The 18,778-nt window shown below is 41.1% G+C and overlaps 1 protein-coding gene across 1 annotated transcript; it reads left to right on the top strand.

Annotated features, from left to right (window-relative positions):
• Positions 1-11,293: 11,293 nt before the first annotated feature.
• ap3s2 (adaptor related protein complex 3 subunit sigma 2) lies at positions 11,294-17,628 on the top strand. The gene is made up of 6 exons (XM_062548168.1): positions 11,294-11,450; positions 12,212-12,303; positions 13,250-13,361; positions 15,459-15,530; positions 16,488-16,595; positions 17,083-17,628. Exons 1-6 carry the CDS (start codon positions 11,382-11,384, stop codon positions 17,206-17,208), a joined length of 579 nt encoding a protein of 192 aa, XP_062404152.1. The 5' UTR covers positions 11,294-11,381; the 3' UTR covers positions 17,209-17,628.
• Positions 17,629-18,778: the final 1,150 nt, after the last annotated feature.

Here is an 18,778-nt window from a genome sequence, read left to right as displayed (position 1 = left end):
TCACAAAAATGAACCAAATTTGGTGGACTTGTGTGTTATTGCTATGGCTAGTCAGAGACAGAGCTTTGGCATAGGGTGTGGCGTAGGGACTCTATAGCGCCACCTAGTGTGTTGTCTCTTGTGGTTGACACAAACATTCACCAAAATGAACCAAATTTAGTGGGCATATGTGTTATTGCTAAAGTTATTCAGAGACAGAGCTCTGGCCTCGGGTGTGGCTTAGGGACTCTATAGCGCCACCTAGTGCATTGTCTGTTGTGGTTGACACATACATTCACGAAAATGAACCAAATTTGGTTGGCATATCTGTTATTGCTATAGCTATTCAGAGACAGCGCTCTGGCCAAGGGTGTCTTAGGGACTGTATAGCGCCACCTAGCGCATTGTCTGTTGTGGTTGACACACACATTCACGAAGATGAACCAAATTTGGTGGGCTTGTGCGTTATTGCTATCGATAGTCAGAGATAGAGCTCTGGCCTAGGGTGTGGCTTAGGGACTCTATAGCGCCACCTAGAGCATTGTCTGTTGTGGTGTTTACATTCACCCAAATGAACCAAATTTGGTGGGCATGTGTGTTATTGCTATAGTTATTCCGAGACAGAGCTCTGGCCTCGGGTGTGGCTTAGGGACTGTATAGCGCCACCTAGCGCATTGTCTGTTGTGGTTGACACACACATTCACGAAAATGAACCAAATTTGGTGGGCTTGTGCGTTATTGCTATCGATTGTCAGAGATAGAGCTCTGGCCTACGGTGTGGCTTAGGGACTCTATAGTGCCACCTAGCGTGTTGTCTGTTGTGGTTGACACATACATTCAGGAAAATTGACCAAATTTGGTGGGCATGTGTGTTGCTCATGCACATGCCCACCAACACGCACATGTTGCTATGTTAGATTCCGAAATGTCACAGGTCTCCGCACCGCAGGTGCTCGGGCCCGCCATCGCCGCTTGCGGCTATATTTATTATAGTTTTTTCCTCCTTACCTGTTTTTTTTTTTTCACCAACTTGGCATGCTCTAAAACTCTTGTAATTTGGCAGCCATCTGTAGAATTGCAATCGAAACTCAGACACAGAGTTTTGGTCTAGGGCGTGGCTCAGGGACTCTATAGCGCCACCTATCACGCTGTCTGTTGTGGTTGACACATGCATACACGAAAATGGCCCAGATTTGGTGGGTATGTGTGTTGCAGTAATCTGAACAAATTTTACATTTACACTCTATAGTAAATATTCGAAGAATTTGAGTTATGGTTATGATTATGAATTTTGCACATCATGTATTTTGAAACACTTCTCCTAGACGGTTTATCGAAATCATGTCCTTTCAGCAGTAAAATGATCTTAAGGGGTTGCCCAAGAGAAATTGCGACCAGATTTTTGAATTTCAAAAGTATATTGAAATGGCGAAGGTTTGAATCTAGGTGTCATATAAAAGAAACAAAAAGTTGGTGTTATAGGCAGAAAACAGTGACTAATTTGGATGAAATTTGATGGAGTATTAGTTAGTGTGTTTGTAGTGACAGTCATATGCAAAGTTTTGAATTTGGTGTTGTTTGTGATTTTTAAAAGTGCATTAATGATTGTGGTGGATACAGTTTTAGCTAAAATATTTTGAAGCGAGTTGATGAATGATTATAATCATATCAAGCTATGCTGCAATTTTGATTTTAACCATGTTAACAGAAAGTGAGTTATTTTTAATTTCATATTTGCCCAATCACACAGCCCCTCCTCTCTGACCTTCTCTGCCTCTCTCTCTGTTGCAACTAACAGACACACGCACGCACTCTGTCACCCCCCTTCTCGGGTCCTCCCTAACTAACACACACACATTGACACACGCGCGGCTTTCTAGAGACAGACAGAGACAGAGACACACACACACACACACACACACACACACACACACACACACACACACACACACACACACACACACACACACACAGCACACACACACACACACACACACACACACACACACACCACACACACACACACACACACACACACACACACACACACACACACACACACACACACACACACACACACACACACACACACACACACACACACACACACACACACACACACACACACACACTTTGGGCAACCGTGGCCTACTGGTTAGGGCTTGGGGCTTGTAGCTGGAGGATTGCCGGTTCGATCCCTGACCAGTCCACAGCTGAAGTGCCCTTGAGCAAGGCACCTAACCCCTGACTGCTCCCTGAGCGCCGCTGGTTGGGCAGGCTCACTGGCTCACTGCTCTGAGTATAGTATATTAAAAGTATACAAAAGGATATTGAAATGGCGAAGGTGTCTTGTAAAAGAAACAAAAAGTTGGTGTTATAGGTAGAAAACAGTGACTAATTTGGATGAAATTTGATGGAGTATTAGTTAGTGTGTTTGTAGTGACAGTCATATGCAAAGTTTTGAATTTGGTGTTGTTTGTGTTTTTTAAAAGTGCATTAATGATTGTGGTGGACACAGTTTTAGCTAAAATATTTTGAAGCGAGTTGACGAATAATTATAATCATATCAACCTATGCTGCAATTTTGAAATTTTGACATTAGCCATGTTCACAGTAAGTGAGTATTTAGGTTTATTTGTGTTTGCATGTGTCTTATACTCCATCCATTTAGCTGAGCAGGAGTAGGTGTCTCTCTCGTCCCCTGCTAATTCTCTACACAGACTCACAGACACTCTCTCACCCCTCCCCCGTCATTCTCTCTCTCTCTCTCACGCACACACACACACACACACACACACACACACACACACACACACACACACACACACACACACACACACACACACACACACACACACACACACACACACACACACACACACACACACACACACACACACACACACACACACACACACACACACACACACACACACACACACACACACACCCTCCCTCCCTCCCTCCCTCCCTCTGGGCAGCCGTGGCCTACTGGTTAGGGCTTGGGGCTTGTAACTGGAAGGTTGCTGGTTCAATCCCCAACCAGTCCACCACTAAAGTGCCCTTGAGCAAGGCACCTAACCCCTCACTGCTCCCCCAGCACCGCTGGTTGGGCAGGCAGCTCACTGCTCTGGGTCAGTGTGTGATTCACCTCACTGTGTGTTCACTGTGTGCTGTGTGTGTTCACTAATTTTGTTAAATTGGGTTACATGCAGAGAAATAAATTTCCCTCACGGGATCAAAAAAGTGTATATTCTATTCTATTGATCCATTTGTCTTTACCCCCTCTGTCTGTGTCTGTCTAGCGTTATTGCTATCGATAGTCAGAGATAGAGCTCTGGCCTAGGGTGTGGCTTAGGGACTCTATAGCGCTACCTAGCATATTGTCTGTTGTGGCTGACACATACATTCAGGAAAATTGAACAAATTTGATGGGCATGTGTGTTGCTCATGCACATGCCCACCAACACACACATGTTGCTTTGTTAGATTCCGAAATGTCACAGGTCTCCGCACCGCAGGTGCTCGGGCCCGCCATCGCCGCTTGCGGCTATATTTATTCTTATTATAGTATTTTCCCCTTACCGGACATGTTTTGCCCTTTTTCACCAACTTGGCATGCTCTAAAACTCTTGAAATTTGGCAGCTACCTGTGGAATTGATACCTCTACTGAGAGACAGACCTCTGGCCTAGGGTGTGGCTCATGGACTCTATAGCGCCACCTAGCGCGCTGTCTGTTGTGGTTGACACATACATTCACAGAAATGAACCAAATTTGGTGGACATGTGTGTTGTATGAATCTGAACAAGTTTTACATTTAAACTACATAGTGAATCTTAAAAGAATTTGAGTTATGATTATGATTATGATTTTTGCACATCACGTATTTTGAAACACTTCTCCTAGACGGTTTATCGAAATCAAGTCATATAAGCACTAATATGATCTTGAGGGGTTGCCCGAGAGGAATTGCGACCAGATTTTTGAATTTTTGAAGTATATTGAAATGGCGAAGGTTTGAATTATGGCGTTTTATTAAGAAACAGGAAGTTGGTGTTATAGGCAGAAAAAAGCTTATGAATTGGATGTAATTTGGCAGCTACATGTGGAATTGCTTCTGGTAGTCAGACACAGAGCTTTGGCCTAAGGTGTGGCTTTGGGACTCTATAGCGCCACCTAGCAGCACATTATCTGTTGTGGTTGACACAAACATTCACGAAAATGAACCAAATTTGGTGGACTTGTGTGTTATTGCTATGGCTAGTCAGAGACAGAGCTTTGGCCTAGGGTGTGGCGTAGGGACTCTATAGCGCCACCTAGTGCGTTGTCTGTTGTGGTTGACACATACATTCACGAAAATGAACCAAATTTGGTGGGCTTGTGTGTTATTCCTATTGCTAGTCAAAGACAGAGCTCTGGCCTAGGGTGTGTCTTAGGAACTCTATAGCGCCACCTAGAGCGTTGTTTGTTGTGGTTGACACAAACATTCACAAAAATGAACCAAATTTGGTGGGCTTGTGTGTTATTGCTGCTTCTAGTCAAAGACAGAGCTCTGGCCTCGGGTTTGGCTTAGGGACTCTATAGCGCCACCTAGCACATTGTCTGTTGTGGTTGACACGTACATTCACAAAATTTAACAAAATTTGGTGAGCATGTGTTTTGCTATAGCTATTCAGAGACAGAGCTCTGGCCGAGGGTGTGGCTTAGGGACTCTATAGCGCCACCTAGTGTGTTTCCTGTTGTGGTTGACATATACATTCACGAAAATGAATCAAATTTGGTGAGCTTGTGTGTTATTACTGCCGCAAGTCAGAAACAGAGCTCTGGCCTAGGGTGTGGCTTAGGGACTCTATAGCGCCACCTATCACATTGTCTGTTGTGGTTGATATATCCACGAAAATGAACCACATTTGGTGGGCATGTGTGTTATTACTACTGCTAGTCAGGGATAGAGCTCTGCCCTAGGGTGTGGTTTATGGACTCGATAGTGCCACCCAGCACATTGTCTATTATGGTTGACACATACATTGATGAAAATTAACCAAATTTGGTGGGCATGTGTGTTGCTCATGCACATGCCCACCAACAAGTAGGTGTCGCTTTGTTAGATTCCGCAAATGTCACGGGTCCGCACCGCAGGTGCTCGGGCCCGCCATCGCCGCTTGCGGCTATATTTAGGGCCCGAGCACCGAGGTGCGGCCACTGAAAGTGGCTGCACCGTAGGTGCAAGGCCCTATTGTTTTCGCTCAGATTATTATTATAGTTTTTTCCTCCTTACCTGTTTTTTTTTTTTCACCAACTTGGCATGCTCTAAAACTCTTGTAATTTGGCAGCCATCTGTAGAATTGCAATCGAAACTCAGACACAGAGTTTTGGTCTAGGGCGTGGCTCAGGGACTCTATAGCGCCACCTATCACGCTGTCTGTTGTGGTTGACACATGCATACACGAAAATGGCCCAGATTTGGTGGGTATGTGTGTTGCAGTAATCTGAACAAATTTTACATTTACACTCTATAGTAAATATTCGAAGAATTTGAGTTATGGTTATGATTATGAATTTTGCACATCATGTATTTTGAAACACTTCTCCTAGACGGTTTATCGAAATCATGTCCTTTCAGCAGTAAAATGATCTTAAGGGGTTGCCCAAGAGAAATTGCGACCAGATTTTTGAATTTCAAAAGTATATTGAAATGGCGAAGGTTTGAATCTAGGTGTCATATAAAAGAAACAAAAAGTTGGTGTTATAGGCAGAAAACAGTGACTAATTTGGATGAAATTTGATGGAGTATTAGTTAGTGTGTTTGTAGTGACAGTCATATGCAAAGTTTTGAATTTGGTGTTGTTTGTGATTTTTAAAAGTGCATTAATGATTGTGGTGGATACAGTTTTAGCTAAAATATTTTGAAGCGAGTTGATGAATGATTATAATCATATCAAGCTATGCTGCAATTTTGATTTTAACCATGTTAACAGAAAGTGAGTTATTTTTAATTTCATATTTGCCCAATCACACAGCCCCTCCTCTCTGACCTTCTCTGCCTCTCTCTCTGTTGCAACTAACAGACACACGCACGCACTCTGTCACCCCCCTTCTCGGGTCCTCCCTAACTAACACACACACATTGACACACGCGCGGCTTTCTAGAGACAGACAGAGACAGAGACACACACACACACACACACACACACACACACACACACACACACACACACACACACACACACACACACACACACACACACACACACACACACACACACACACACACACACACACACACACACACACACACACACACACACACACACACACACACACACACACACACACACACACACACACACACACACACACACACACACACACACACACACACACACACACACACACACACACTTTGGGCAACCGTGGCCTACTGGTTAGGGCTTGGGGCTTGTAGCTGGAGGATTGCCGGTTCGATCCCTGACCAGTCCACAGCTGAAGTGCCCTTGAGCAAGGCACCTAACCCCTGACTGCTCCCTGAGCGCCGCTGGTTGGGCAGGCTCACTGGCTCACTGCTCTGAGTATAGTATATTAAAAGTATACAAAAGGATATTGAAATGGCGAAGGTGTCTTGTAAAAGAAACAAAAAGTTGGTGTTATAGGTAGAAAACAGTGACTAATTTGGATGAAATTTGATGGAGTATTAGTTAGTGTGTTTGTAGTGACAGTCATATGCAAAGTTTTGAATTTGGTGTTGTTTGTGTTTTTTAAAAGTGCATTAATGATTGTGGTGGACACAGTTTTAGCTAAAATATTTTGAAGCGAGTTGACGAATAATTATAATCATATCAACCTATGCTGCAATTTTGAAATTTTGACATTAGCCATGTTCACAGTAAGTGAGTATTTAGGTTTATTTGTGTTTGCATGTGTCTTATACTCCATCCATTTAGCTGAGCAGGAGTAGGTGTCTCTCTCGTCCCCTGCTAATTCTCTACACAGACTCACAGACACTCTCTCACCCCTCCCCCGTCATTCTCTCTCTCTCTCTCACGCACACACACACACACACACACACACACACACACACACACACACACACACACACACACACACACACACACACACACACACACACACACACACACACACACACACACACACACACACACACACACACACACACACACACACACACACACACACACACACACACACACCCTCCCTCCCTCCCTCCCTCCCTCTGGGCAGCCGTGGCCTACTGGTTAGGGCTTGGGGCTTGTAACTGGAAGGTTGCTGGTTCAATCCCCAACCAGTCCACCACTAAAGTGCCCTTGAGCAAGGCACCTAACCCCTCACTGCTCCCCCAGCACCGCTGGTTGGGCAGGCAGCTCACTGCTCTGGGTCAGTGTGTGATTCACCTCACTGTGTGTTCACTGTGTGCTGTGTGTGTTCACTAATTTTGTTAAATTGGGTTACATGCAGAGAAATAAATTTCCCTCACGGGATCAAAAAAGTGTATATTCTATTCTATTGATCCATTTGTCTTTACCCCCTCTGTCTGTGTCTGTCTAGCGTTATTGCTATCGATAGTCAGAGATAGAGCTCTGGCCTAGGGTGTGGCTTAGGGACTCTATAGCGCTACCTAGCATATTGTCTGTTGTGGCTGACACATACATTCAGGAAAATTGAACAAATTTGATGGGCATGTGTGTTGCTCATGCACATGCCCACCAACACACACATGTTGCTTTGTTAGATTCCGAAATGTCACAGGTCTCCGCACCGCAGGTGCTCGGGCCCGCCATCGCCGCTTGCGGCTATATTTAAGTTTGATATTGTTCTCCTGAAATATTCAAGGTCTTCCCTGAAAAAGACCCGGTCTGGGTGGCAATATTTTGCTAAAAAAAACAGCACTATTGAGAATTACTTTTGCTCTGCTATGTGAAAGACTGCCATAATGCACCTCATACCATTACAGATACTGGGTTTTGAAATGAGCACAGAGCAACAATTTGGAAAACAATAAAAACAACGGTTCTACCTGTATAGCTCAAGTAGCTGCAGCCAAAAACAAAACGTTAATGAATAATAATGAAAGAATGAATGCATAGGCCTAATAAATAAAATAAAATCAAACTTCCTAAAACATCATGTTATCTCTCTTTGAATATGGTGGAGTTTCCCCAGCTCAAAGGAAGTAGGCTAGCTTGTGCTTGTTTCAACATCATCCCGGTTTTATTGTTTGCTTTAACCTGTGCTTGTTTTCAATATATTCATGTCTTTTTGACAACACCATTGCTTTAGGCTACACATGCAAACGCAGCATTAAATGCTTTGTAGATCTATGTAGCCTACAGAGAGTGAAATGAGAATATTGTATTTCAGCATACAATAAAGATTAGTGTCAGGTTTTGTGTCATTGTTTAACAAGGCCTTAACAAAAACAGTAAAAGTGTGTCAAACCGATGTTTTGAATATGTCAACCTCTGAGGAATCAGTTAGAATTTGAAATTTGAGAAGAAATGACTTTATGATAACAAAAATCAAATGTCTCCGGAACTTTATCATGCCTGTCAAAAAATTAGCCTAATAGGCTAATAAACACACATAGGCCTATATGGTGCAAGACGCTGAAGGATAGGCTTTCAAGCACTGATCTATAAAGAATAATAAACGTATTCTTTATAGATCAGTGCTTTCAATTGACAAAAACGGCAAACTCCAGAGTTCAAAGGCCATGGACTACAGACGAACTACAACGTGACGACATGTGACGATGAGCAGCCCCCAGCTGGGCAACTCAGGTAGCAAAATCTTCCCCCAGCTTTCTTTTGCTGTCTATGCCAATTTCCCACATGAAGTGTCGTGAATGATGATGTTTTCACGGGGGAAAGATAGTGGTGGCCCGGTTAAATTATTTTCTAGAATATAAGTGTCCTTTTAGAAAATGCCAAACAGGGTTCAGAAAAAGCAAATCAACTACGGATGCCTTAGTTAAACTCAGTAATGAAATAGAGAAAACACTAGTTATGAAAGAAATTATGGTGGCAGTGTTTTTAGATATAGAAAAAGCATATGACACTATGTGGAGAGAGGGTTTGTTAATTAAACTGAATAATATGGGAATCAATGGGAGAATGTATAATTACATATTGGATTTTCTATCACAACGTTCAATAAGAGTCAAAGTTGGCAATGAGCTCAGTAAAGAATTTATGGTTGAAAGTGGAATTCCCCAGGGAAGTGTTATTAGTCCAATATTATTTAATATTATGGTTGATGATATATTTGAAAAATTGGGGCAGAGAAATGAAGGACTGTTATATGCAGATGATGCTGTTGTTTGGAAAAGGGGACGCAACATAGCATATATAACAAAAGCTATTCAAAAGGATATTGAAGTGCTAGAACAATGGGGTATTGATTGGGGATTTAAATTCTCAATCCCTAAAACAAAGGTTATGTTTTTTACAAGAAAGAAGATTCCAGAAACTTATAAAGTCTTACTATATAATCAACCAATTGGGAGAGAGAAACATTTCAAATATTTGGGTGTATGGTTGGATGAAAGGCTTACATGGAAAAGTCATATAGAGTATGTTGAAACAAAATGTAAAAAGGTTTTAAATCTTATGAGGATGATCACTGGACAGCACTGGGGAGCAGATAGAAAGTCTTTGATGTATATTTACATAGCTTTAATTAGATCATCCATAGACTATGGATGTGTAGTTTATAGTTCAGCCTGCAAAACTTCTCTAAGAAAGCTTGAGAGGATTCAATTTAAAGCTATAAGAATTGCTCTAGGAGCTATTAAAACAACACCAACAAGTGCTTTATTAATAGAAGCTGAAGAATCTCCACTTAGTTTAAGGTATATTAAATTATCTTTAACATACTGGGTAAGATTGATGGGAAGTATTAATAATCCAGCCATTTCAGTTCTTAATGATTGTTGGGAATATCAAACAGCTTCAAAAGGGTTTGGCTGGAATATTAAGAGTATAGCAGAACAACATGGAATTAAAGAATTTGAATTTAGTCCTTCACTAATTCTTAGTTCAGTCCCCCCATGGTTTCTCCCATCACCAGAGGTTAACAGTGAACTACTGATAAAGAAAAAAGAGTATGCAGATGACCAACGTTTTGCAACATATTGCCAGGGATATATAGATACATCTTTCTATGGATATGTTACAATATATACAGACGGGTCAAAAGATCCACAAGATGGACATGGTGGTATTGGGATATATATCCCTGAATTTAATAAAAGAGAGGGGTATAGAGTGAGTAATTTTTTATCTATATACTCTATTGAGATGACTGGGCTAATAACAGCCCTCAGGTGGATTGAAGAGGTCAAGACATTGAGAAATGTGATCTGTACAGACTCCATGGCAGCTTTATATAGCTTAGATACAGGTCACTCTTCAAGAGAAGATCTGGTTATTGAAATTAAACATCTACTGCTACAACTCAAAAACCTTGGAATTAGTGTTCAGTTTTGTTGGATTCCAGCTCATAAAGGCATTAAAGGAAATGAGGAGGCAGATATAATTGCTAAAAAGATGCTAAAGAACAAACACATAGGAATTGATGTTCCAATGGGAAAGGGTGAAGCAAAATGTATTATTAAAACAGCAATTACACAACAATGGCAAAGGGAATGGGATGCAGAATTTAATGCAAGACATTACCATAAAAATCAAGCAAATGTGACAGGAAAAAGGAGTCTTTCACTGAGTCTAAGCAGAAGGGAAGAAGTGGTTTATACCAGACTGCGATTGGGACATTCAGGTCTTAATGCTACCCTACAAATAGTGGGAAAGGGAGACGGTTTATGCATGGTGTGCCAAGAAAGTGAAGACGTAGATCATGTACTTTTTTATTGTATGAAGTATAATGAGGAAAGAACAATATGGCAAGAAATGGAAGGGGAGAACTCAATACAGGACATTCTACAAGAAAAGGGCATGATAAGGGAGAGAATTAAAGAATTAATCAATTATCTTGAGTATACTGGCTTAATGAACAGAATATAATATTTTATTTTTATTTTATTTTTATTTTTTATTTTTATGATTTTGTTTATTTATTTGTTTGTATGAATTAATATAAACCGACGTTCATGGTATTACACACTCCTGTACAGTTGGTGGCGGTATACTATAAATCAGTAATCTGCCAAGAAACAAAAAGAAGAAGAAGAAGTTTTCACGGGGGCTATACGGTATTCAGTTGTGTGGACTCACAAAATCGAAAATGACGCGTAATGACGTTTCAGGCATAATCTCAGACAACACTTTTCACAGCTGAGTTAGGGTCCTTCATCATAGACGCTTTTACGTCGCAAGATCACCTGACATTTCTGTTTATCTGTATGAAATTTGTCTTCAAAGAGAGAAGATGATTAAGGCTATCTTAATTTTCAATAACCATGGAAAACCACGCCTCATCCGGTTTTATCAATATTTCGTAAGTCCATCATTGGAAACAAAGCAAGATCAGACTCTGTTGCGTTTGATCTATGTGGGTTTAGAGTTGACCTAGCTTTTGAGCTAACGTTAGCCTAACAAACTAACTCAGCCATAGTAACGTTTATGTTATTCATTCAGCCGTTTCTTTCAGATTTGACCTATTACAAACGTAATCCCCATGCACCCCATCCCTGTTTTGTTTCCCCTCTTATAAGACGAGTTAAAGCAGCTAGTTAGTACTACAGAGATAACGGCATATATGGCTAGCGAATGGTCTCGAGTCGAGTCGAGCGGATGCATTTAGCTTTTTTCCCCTTTGAGTCTATTTAACTTTTGCCCCCGTGTCAGTAAATTACTTCGTGTTAATGCTAACCGTTACCGATGGGCTTCTATTCAGCACAAGCTAATAGGGCTCGGGATCATGACGTAAAAAACTTCGCGGGCGCAGCCATATTGGCAGCTTCACTCCTAAGTTTACTATGGATTACTATGGATTTACTCCCGCCTATATTAGTCTGTTCCTGTTACTTAGTTTTTGCCTTCTTGGTCGTGTGTTGCTGTGTAGTGGGGTGTAACAGCACCACCCATGATCGCAAGAGGAAAAGAATCGCTAATACTACATTTCTGCTTCTTGTCTTCTGCATCTGAATGAATGGATATTACGCTCGGTGCGCTACCAATATGGCGGCTATTCCTAGAATGCAAGGCTTGTTCCCGAGCCCTATTGAATGCATGTTATTCCCCATCTCTCGTCCACAGGCGGAAGATATGCAACAACAAATCATAAGAGAGACTTTTCATCTGGTGTCCAAGAGGGATGACAACGTCTGCAATTTTTTGGAGGGTGGAAGGTAATTTGATTCAGTCCTCATCATTCCATTGCCATTGGTGTGCCTTCTGGTTTTATATACCAGTATATATGTGCTTAAGCAGCAACAGTTGTCAGATATTCATACATATCACCCAACTGACTGTTGTTAAGTCGCCTTCTATATCTGTGTCATGAGCCTACACATGTCAAGTTGGACCTGCAATAGCAAAACCGACTGTAGTTTGGTTATCTACTCTCTGAGCTGAACAATCAATAACTCAGCCACCCCCAGACAAATCCCCACATGTTGTCCTGAGGCATAAACAAATGGTTGCCTTAAATAGAACAACTAGTTTAACTTTGCCTCCGAAGGACAGCAGTGTTGTAGTAGTTTACATTTATTCTTAGTGTGGTCAGTCAGCTCAAAATTATAGGTGTATTGGGTGCTGACGTAATTAGGGTGTACTAAATGGGAAGACAAGAAATAATTTACATACAGTAAGTGCACCAGCTTGAGATGTGTTGTGTTTTGCTACTTAAAGAAGTGACTGAACATTCTTCATTTTGAATGTCTGTGGCAGGGAGCACTTGACTGTTGAAAACAATAGGCCTACTAGTCGCAAGTACATGGTATATATGATATTAGGGCAATGCAACAACTTGTGCCAGATAGCGGAAGACCAAACAGTGCCAGGGTGCTACTTACGTGGTTAATTGATACTTGATGGGAAAGCTCGCCTGGAAGAGTGAGAGTAACTCTAAGTTGATCAATATGATATTATGATAATGAGCATATAGGTACACTTCTTGCAGGATGGAATCCAGTTTAATGCTAGTTAGTGCAAAACTATATATACAGTACTTGCATGTCTTTCATCTGATCCAGTGGTTGATCAGAACAGATGTTATTGGGACTACAACTGTTTCTGTCTTGCCCTCTACATGCAGAGTCGTGTCTCACGGTCGTCCATCACTTTCTCTTTCAGTTTAATCGGTGGTTCGGATTACAAGCTGATTTACAGACATTATGCCACTCTTTACTTTGTATTCTGTGTGGACTCCTCTGAAAGCGAGCTGGGAATATTGGATCTAATCCAGGTAAGCCATCCTTAATCATGGTAACTTATCCATGAATTCTCTCATCAAATGTTGCAGAAACACAATATCTTAAATGTACACTATGCCAGATTTTCACCTTGACAAAGCCAATTTGATGGTAAACGAATAGGTTAATTGTTTACCTAGCATAGCCATACAGCATAGACCTAGCGAGTCACTACCAAAAAAAAACAGCCATGCAACTTCAAGAATGGCAGCCCGACAAGACCTTGTCAGTAGATATAGCTCTTTTGAGTTTTTGCCTGTTGTTAATCCTTCACCTCCACAACAAAAGCAATTTAATTGTGTAACAGCAAAGTAAAAATGAATATATATCGTGACTCTAGAGGGAGCTCTACAGTCGCCAAAAAATGCCTAAACCCACGTTGGGTGCCTCTCAACATCTCTCCGCGATCCTCGATAGGCGTTCCCACTGTTCTTTAACTAAAACTGGATAGACTATCCCATTGTTGCCGCCCCATCTTTCTTTATGTAGATCAGTGAGGATCGAGGCCCGAGGAGGAAGGGAGGATGTATAAACGCTGAATGAGAGGCACCCATAGTGTACCTTTAACTGGCTGTAGGCTAAACATTTAACATAGGCTACACATGGCCTGTCGGGGATCATAAGATAAGGTAAAAATGAATTGATACTCTCTGAATCATTCTTGCTCTGTGTACTGTAGCTCATCAGATAGACAGACAGACAACAGACAACAACAGGATCACTTAACCCTCCCTCACCCAACATTAACCAACCACAATAAACAACACCAAGTATCTCTACATTATAACATAGTTAAGTGCAGTATCATTAGCACCAGTGTGCTATCAATAGTAAGGTGCAAATTCATCAATGACATTTTTAAATTATGCCTAAATATACCATAATGACCTAGGTTGCAAGTCCATGCTGTATCGATTGGAGTAATTTGTCCAGTGAAGACTTTTTGATATGATTTGGCAATGATGTAGGTAATTATGAGTTAAATATTGATGTTATCCTTGCAGATGAGCTCATGCTCAATTTGGATCAGCTCGCACAACACTGGTGCCTAAATATCTGTAACTTACATTTACACAAAAATCACAGTGAAAAATAAAATCTGAAGAGACAAAAAACCTCTCAAGCCATTTTGTTCAAATTTCAACAGTCATGTGTCCTTTGATGTAACATAATTTGAAGCCTTGTGAATAGGACTAATGATTTCTGTAGAATTAAAATATTTAATACACTGTGTCGTATGCACTTCTGTCATATAAAGCTCTGAAAATATTTCTGAATTAAAAAAAGAAATATATATATTTTTTTTTAATCAGAAATATGTTATATATATATATATATATATATATATATATATATATATATATATATATACACACACAAAGTATATATATATAAAACTTCAAAACGTGTGCTAGTCAAAGCCTTCAGATTTTCCATGCATTTGCATGTGTATGCAGTAACTGAAGTCTATTACAGAAACGTCAGAATTCTTGAATTTCCGAAAACGTAAGAATATTGCTCGATTTTCTAAACTGCCCAAAAAGGCTTGCTTACCAAAATCCTTAAAATTGCTGAAAACTTCAAAAGATAGATTTTTTGTCTTCAGATCTTCTGAGAGTATTACCTGAGGCGGGTACCTCTGGGTAATCTTGGTGATCTGGAATGACCCATTATCTTGTGGCGAGTAATTGTGACGTGGTCAATGACCCTGAAGGACATGAGCTATAGTTTCAGTATGGGCCAACGTGAGTTTAAACGCAGCTTGTTTATTCACATTAACTTTCAGTGAACTAGTCAGTATCAGATACAAGAAGCAAAGTAACATGCCGATGCAAATGGTAAACACTGCTAACTCTTGTGAAATTATAGTTACGCTTTCGCTCTAATGTCTAGAGTCACTGGGGTCAACAGTGTTTCATGTCTTTATCACCATGGGCAGGAGGTCATCGTCACGTGAACAATACAGCACTACCCTCAGATCAGGCAGAGGGCCGTGTGTGTCCTCTGTTGGTGTTGCTGTTTATGTTGCTGCCAGCATTTTGGTTGCCATGGTTTCTTGTGATATCTTCCCTCTCCCTCTGTTATAACAGGTCTTTGTGGAAACCTTGGATAAATGCTTTGAGAATGTCTGTGAACTGGACCTCATCTTTCACATGGATAAGGTGGGTTTGTGTTACACACTGTAGTAGGTCTTTTCTTGCACAACCATGACAGAATTCAGAATTTCCCCCAAGTCTATAAAACATTTGCCCATGTGTATGCAGTTTGATCTGTTTTAAAAGCAGAGGTAATCAGTAATCAGCAAGGTTATATGACACTTAAACTGTGCAGACAGTGTTCTTATGAGCCGCCTTACACCTTTATGACTCTGGTGATAAGATAAGGTACCAATATTCCATTGCAGATGTATTTGGAAAGAGGCATTCAAATGCTCTGTACTTAATAAAGACGCATTTAGTGTCTAATAGCCAGCTGTTAATCTGGAATGACCGCTATTAACCGGAGGTGAGAAGACTCACTGTTATAAAGGACATTTAAGACCCAAGTTATCGCTTTTCCCTTCAAAAAAAATCCCCCATTAGTTATTGTCAAGTTAATAATATGGGAATACGGTATTGTATGTTGCAATAATGAACTCAAGCGTGTAATGCAAATTTCAGGTCTGATGCACAATCAACATCGCAAAGACAAATGTTTGCAAACAGGTTTAAGTTTTTTGCTTTGAATTTGCTGCCAACCATTGTGCCATTGTTCCATTGGGTTTAGAATAGCTATGGGGGCGTTGTTAGGCATGACTTGAAGCGGAGTGCCCAAATCCCAGTTTACCTGGGTTCAGTTCCCACCATTGCAAGCCCATGGTGCGTCGGATAAAAGTGTGGGTAGCCGTGGTGTACTGGTTAGGGCCCTTGAGCAAGGCACCTAACCCCTCACAGCTCCCCGAGCGCCGCTGGTTGGGCAGGCAGCTCACTGCTCTGGGTTAGTGTGTGATTCACCTCACTGTGTGTGTGCTGTGTGTGTTCACTAATTCGGATAAATGCAGAGAAACGAATTTCCCTCACGGGATCAAAAAAGTATATATTCAATTCTATTTTAAGTCTAACTGTATATCGCATCCCCAGGTCCATTACATCCTGCAGGAGGTTGTGATGGGCGGCATGGTGCTGGAGACCAACATGAATGAGATTGTGGCCCAGGTGGAGATGCAGAACCGCATGGAGAAGTCAGAGGTGAGTCTTTTTGGACTGGACACACTGGGAACCCCTCTACCCAGCTACCCAGTGGCCTCATCCGCCCTGTGGTCAAGAAAGATCCATCTGACTGAGAGAGTTTGGGGAAATCATTTGACATGTCATTGGACGGTTGAAGACACTTGAAATTATATTTCATATAGAAATATCGACAAAACGTGATATATTGCTATATTATATTGGTAATTTTGCATTGTTAAATGCCTGCCTTGCATTACATAGTCCTGAAATTAGAATTACTCTCACACAAGTATATTTGAAGTGAAGAATTTGGATAGAAAATGCTCATATTTTAGGTCAGTCTAAGATGCCTTTAAATAGGTACTGTAATGCACTCTATTGTCATCACAGACATCTTGAAAATAATGGCTGATATAAACCATCTCTACAATATCATATCTTATGATATTGCCTGTTTGTCTATTGTAGTTGAAGAGGTTTAGTTAATGCTTTTTTCCCTTGCCAGGGTGGATTGTCTGCGGCCCCAGCTCGTGCGGTGTCAGCTGTGAAGAATATGAACCTTCCGGAAATCCCTCGCAACATCAACATTGGGGACATCAACATTAAAGTCCCTAGCCTCTCCCCATTCTGATCAGGATGCCTGCTTTTTTAAATTATGTTACACTGAATGTTACTGAGACATTGCTAACCTGTTTTCCTCTGTACGTGTCAAAGGTGATAGGAGACCAAGGTGTGGATTCTTCCTGCATTGCATCTGTGTGATGCTTTACCAAATGGTTCACATAGGTTTCATAGCTGTGTCAGCTGTGACCCTTTTCCGTAGCTCATGCCAAGGCTTGCAATGTCACATATATTTATTTATTGTTTTGTATAGGGATACTCTAAGCATTTCAAACATTCCAAAACAGAGGATGAAGGTAAAGGATAAAGGAAAAGACAAAGGAAAGTTTAACATATTGTGTTGTGTCATTTGAGGAGCCACAACAGCTATATCTCAATGTTGTTCTTTGAGCATGGCACACGTCCTCTCATTAAAACATTAATATCTGTACCTGTTGTTGGTTTTTATTTCTTTTTCCATAGAAATGTTTTCACATTGTGTAAGCAGTGATGAGGTGAGAGCAGCATTCAGCCTTTGTTCCCCATGGTAATAGTGCCACCACAGACACACAGAATCTCAAAGGGGTCGCTACTGTTGGCACTCAGGGAAGGCATGAAGATGTGAAAACGTTAAGCTAGGCACTGAATCTCTGACGGTCCCCTGCAAAAAAAAGTTTTACACAGGCTCAAAATCTTTAAAGATGTTCCATATTATCATTGTCGTTCAAGCAGTAGCTTTGAAACAGATCATAACACCACATTGGACTTCTCTCACTCCAGCATTCAATGTTGTCAATGTGGGCTGAACTGATATCAATTACAAGAACTATACATTAATACAACTAAGTTCTAATTTGTACAGACGCATAGTTGTATTGGATTTCAAGTACACACACACACACACACACACTCTCTCTCTCTCTCTCTTTGCAAATGATTTATCAGGTTTAGATCTGTGTACTACATCTGTCTTGTGTCCGGAACGTTCTTGAAATCTGATAATGATGTTGATTGACAGACGCATTGCAGTCAAAGTGCAGATGCTATCGCTTGAAATCTGCAGAGTCACAATGGTGCGAACTCGTAAAGTCATTTACGCACCCTCTGAATTACAGAGTGTCATTGAGTGTGGGTGTGTGGGCTGAAGAATAGCCGGGCGTGGAGCCCCTGTCTTTTTGATTTTTTTTTTTTTTCAAAGTGTCCATCACCTCCTGCTGGAGCTTCAGGACAATGACCACCGCCCCCTTTTGAAGAATCATCGGGTCGATTAAAACGGGCTGATTGTTAATCGTTATCAGTGCCCATAGAAGTATGTGAAGGAAGTAGTCACCTCATCATGTTGCCTTCTGTGTGCTTCAGCTCTCACACTGGACACTGAGTTCACTTTTTATATTCTATTATCCAAGTCTTCATCTCTTATGAAACGTGTTGTGGTGCATGTAAATGTGATTATTATAAGCATGATTATGCCACAGTGCATAGCCACCCAACTTCAATTTTTTACAAGTCAAGCTGTAAAAGGTTGTTTATTGACTCTAGTGTCTTGTGAGGCCCTGTAAAAGGCATGCACTAGTTTCGGGTCACTTAGACATGTCCTTGTT

This window comes from Sardina pilchardus, chromosome 10 (genome assembly GCF_963854185.1).
Source record: "Sardina pilchardus chromosome 10, fSarPil1.1, whole genome shotgun sequence".
Taxonomy (NCBI): domain Eukaryota; kingdom Metazoa; phylum Chordata; class Actinopteri; order Clupeiformes; family Clupeidae; genus Sardina; species Sardina pilchardus.
The sequence above is the reverse complement of the archived record's forward strand: the minus strand, read 5'-3'. Positions and strand labels throughout refer to the sequence as shown.

Excerpts from the sequence above, each read along its gene's own strand:
- ap3s2 (XM_062548168.1), top strand. The coding sequence starts at position 11,382 with ATGATTAAGGCTATCTTAATTTTCAATAACCATGGAAAACCACGCCTC. Across the intron at positions 12,304-13,249 it reads AATTTTTTGGAGGGTGGAAG|TTTAATCGGTGGTTCGGATT; the intron begins GTAATTTGATTC and ends TTTCTCTTTCAG. Across the intron at positions 16,596-17,082 it reads ACCGCATGGAGAAGTCAGAG|GGTGGATTGTCTGCGGCCCC; the intron begins GTGAGTCTTTTT and ends TTCCCTTGCCAG.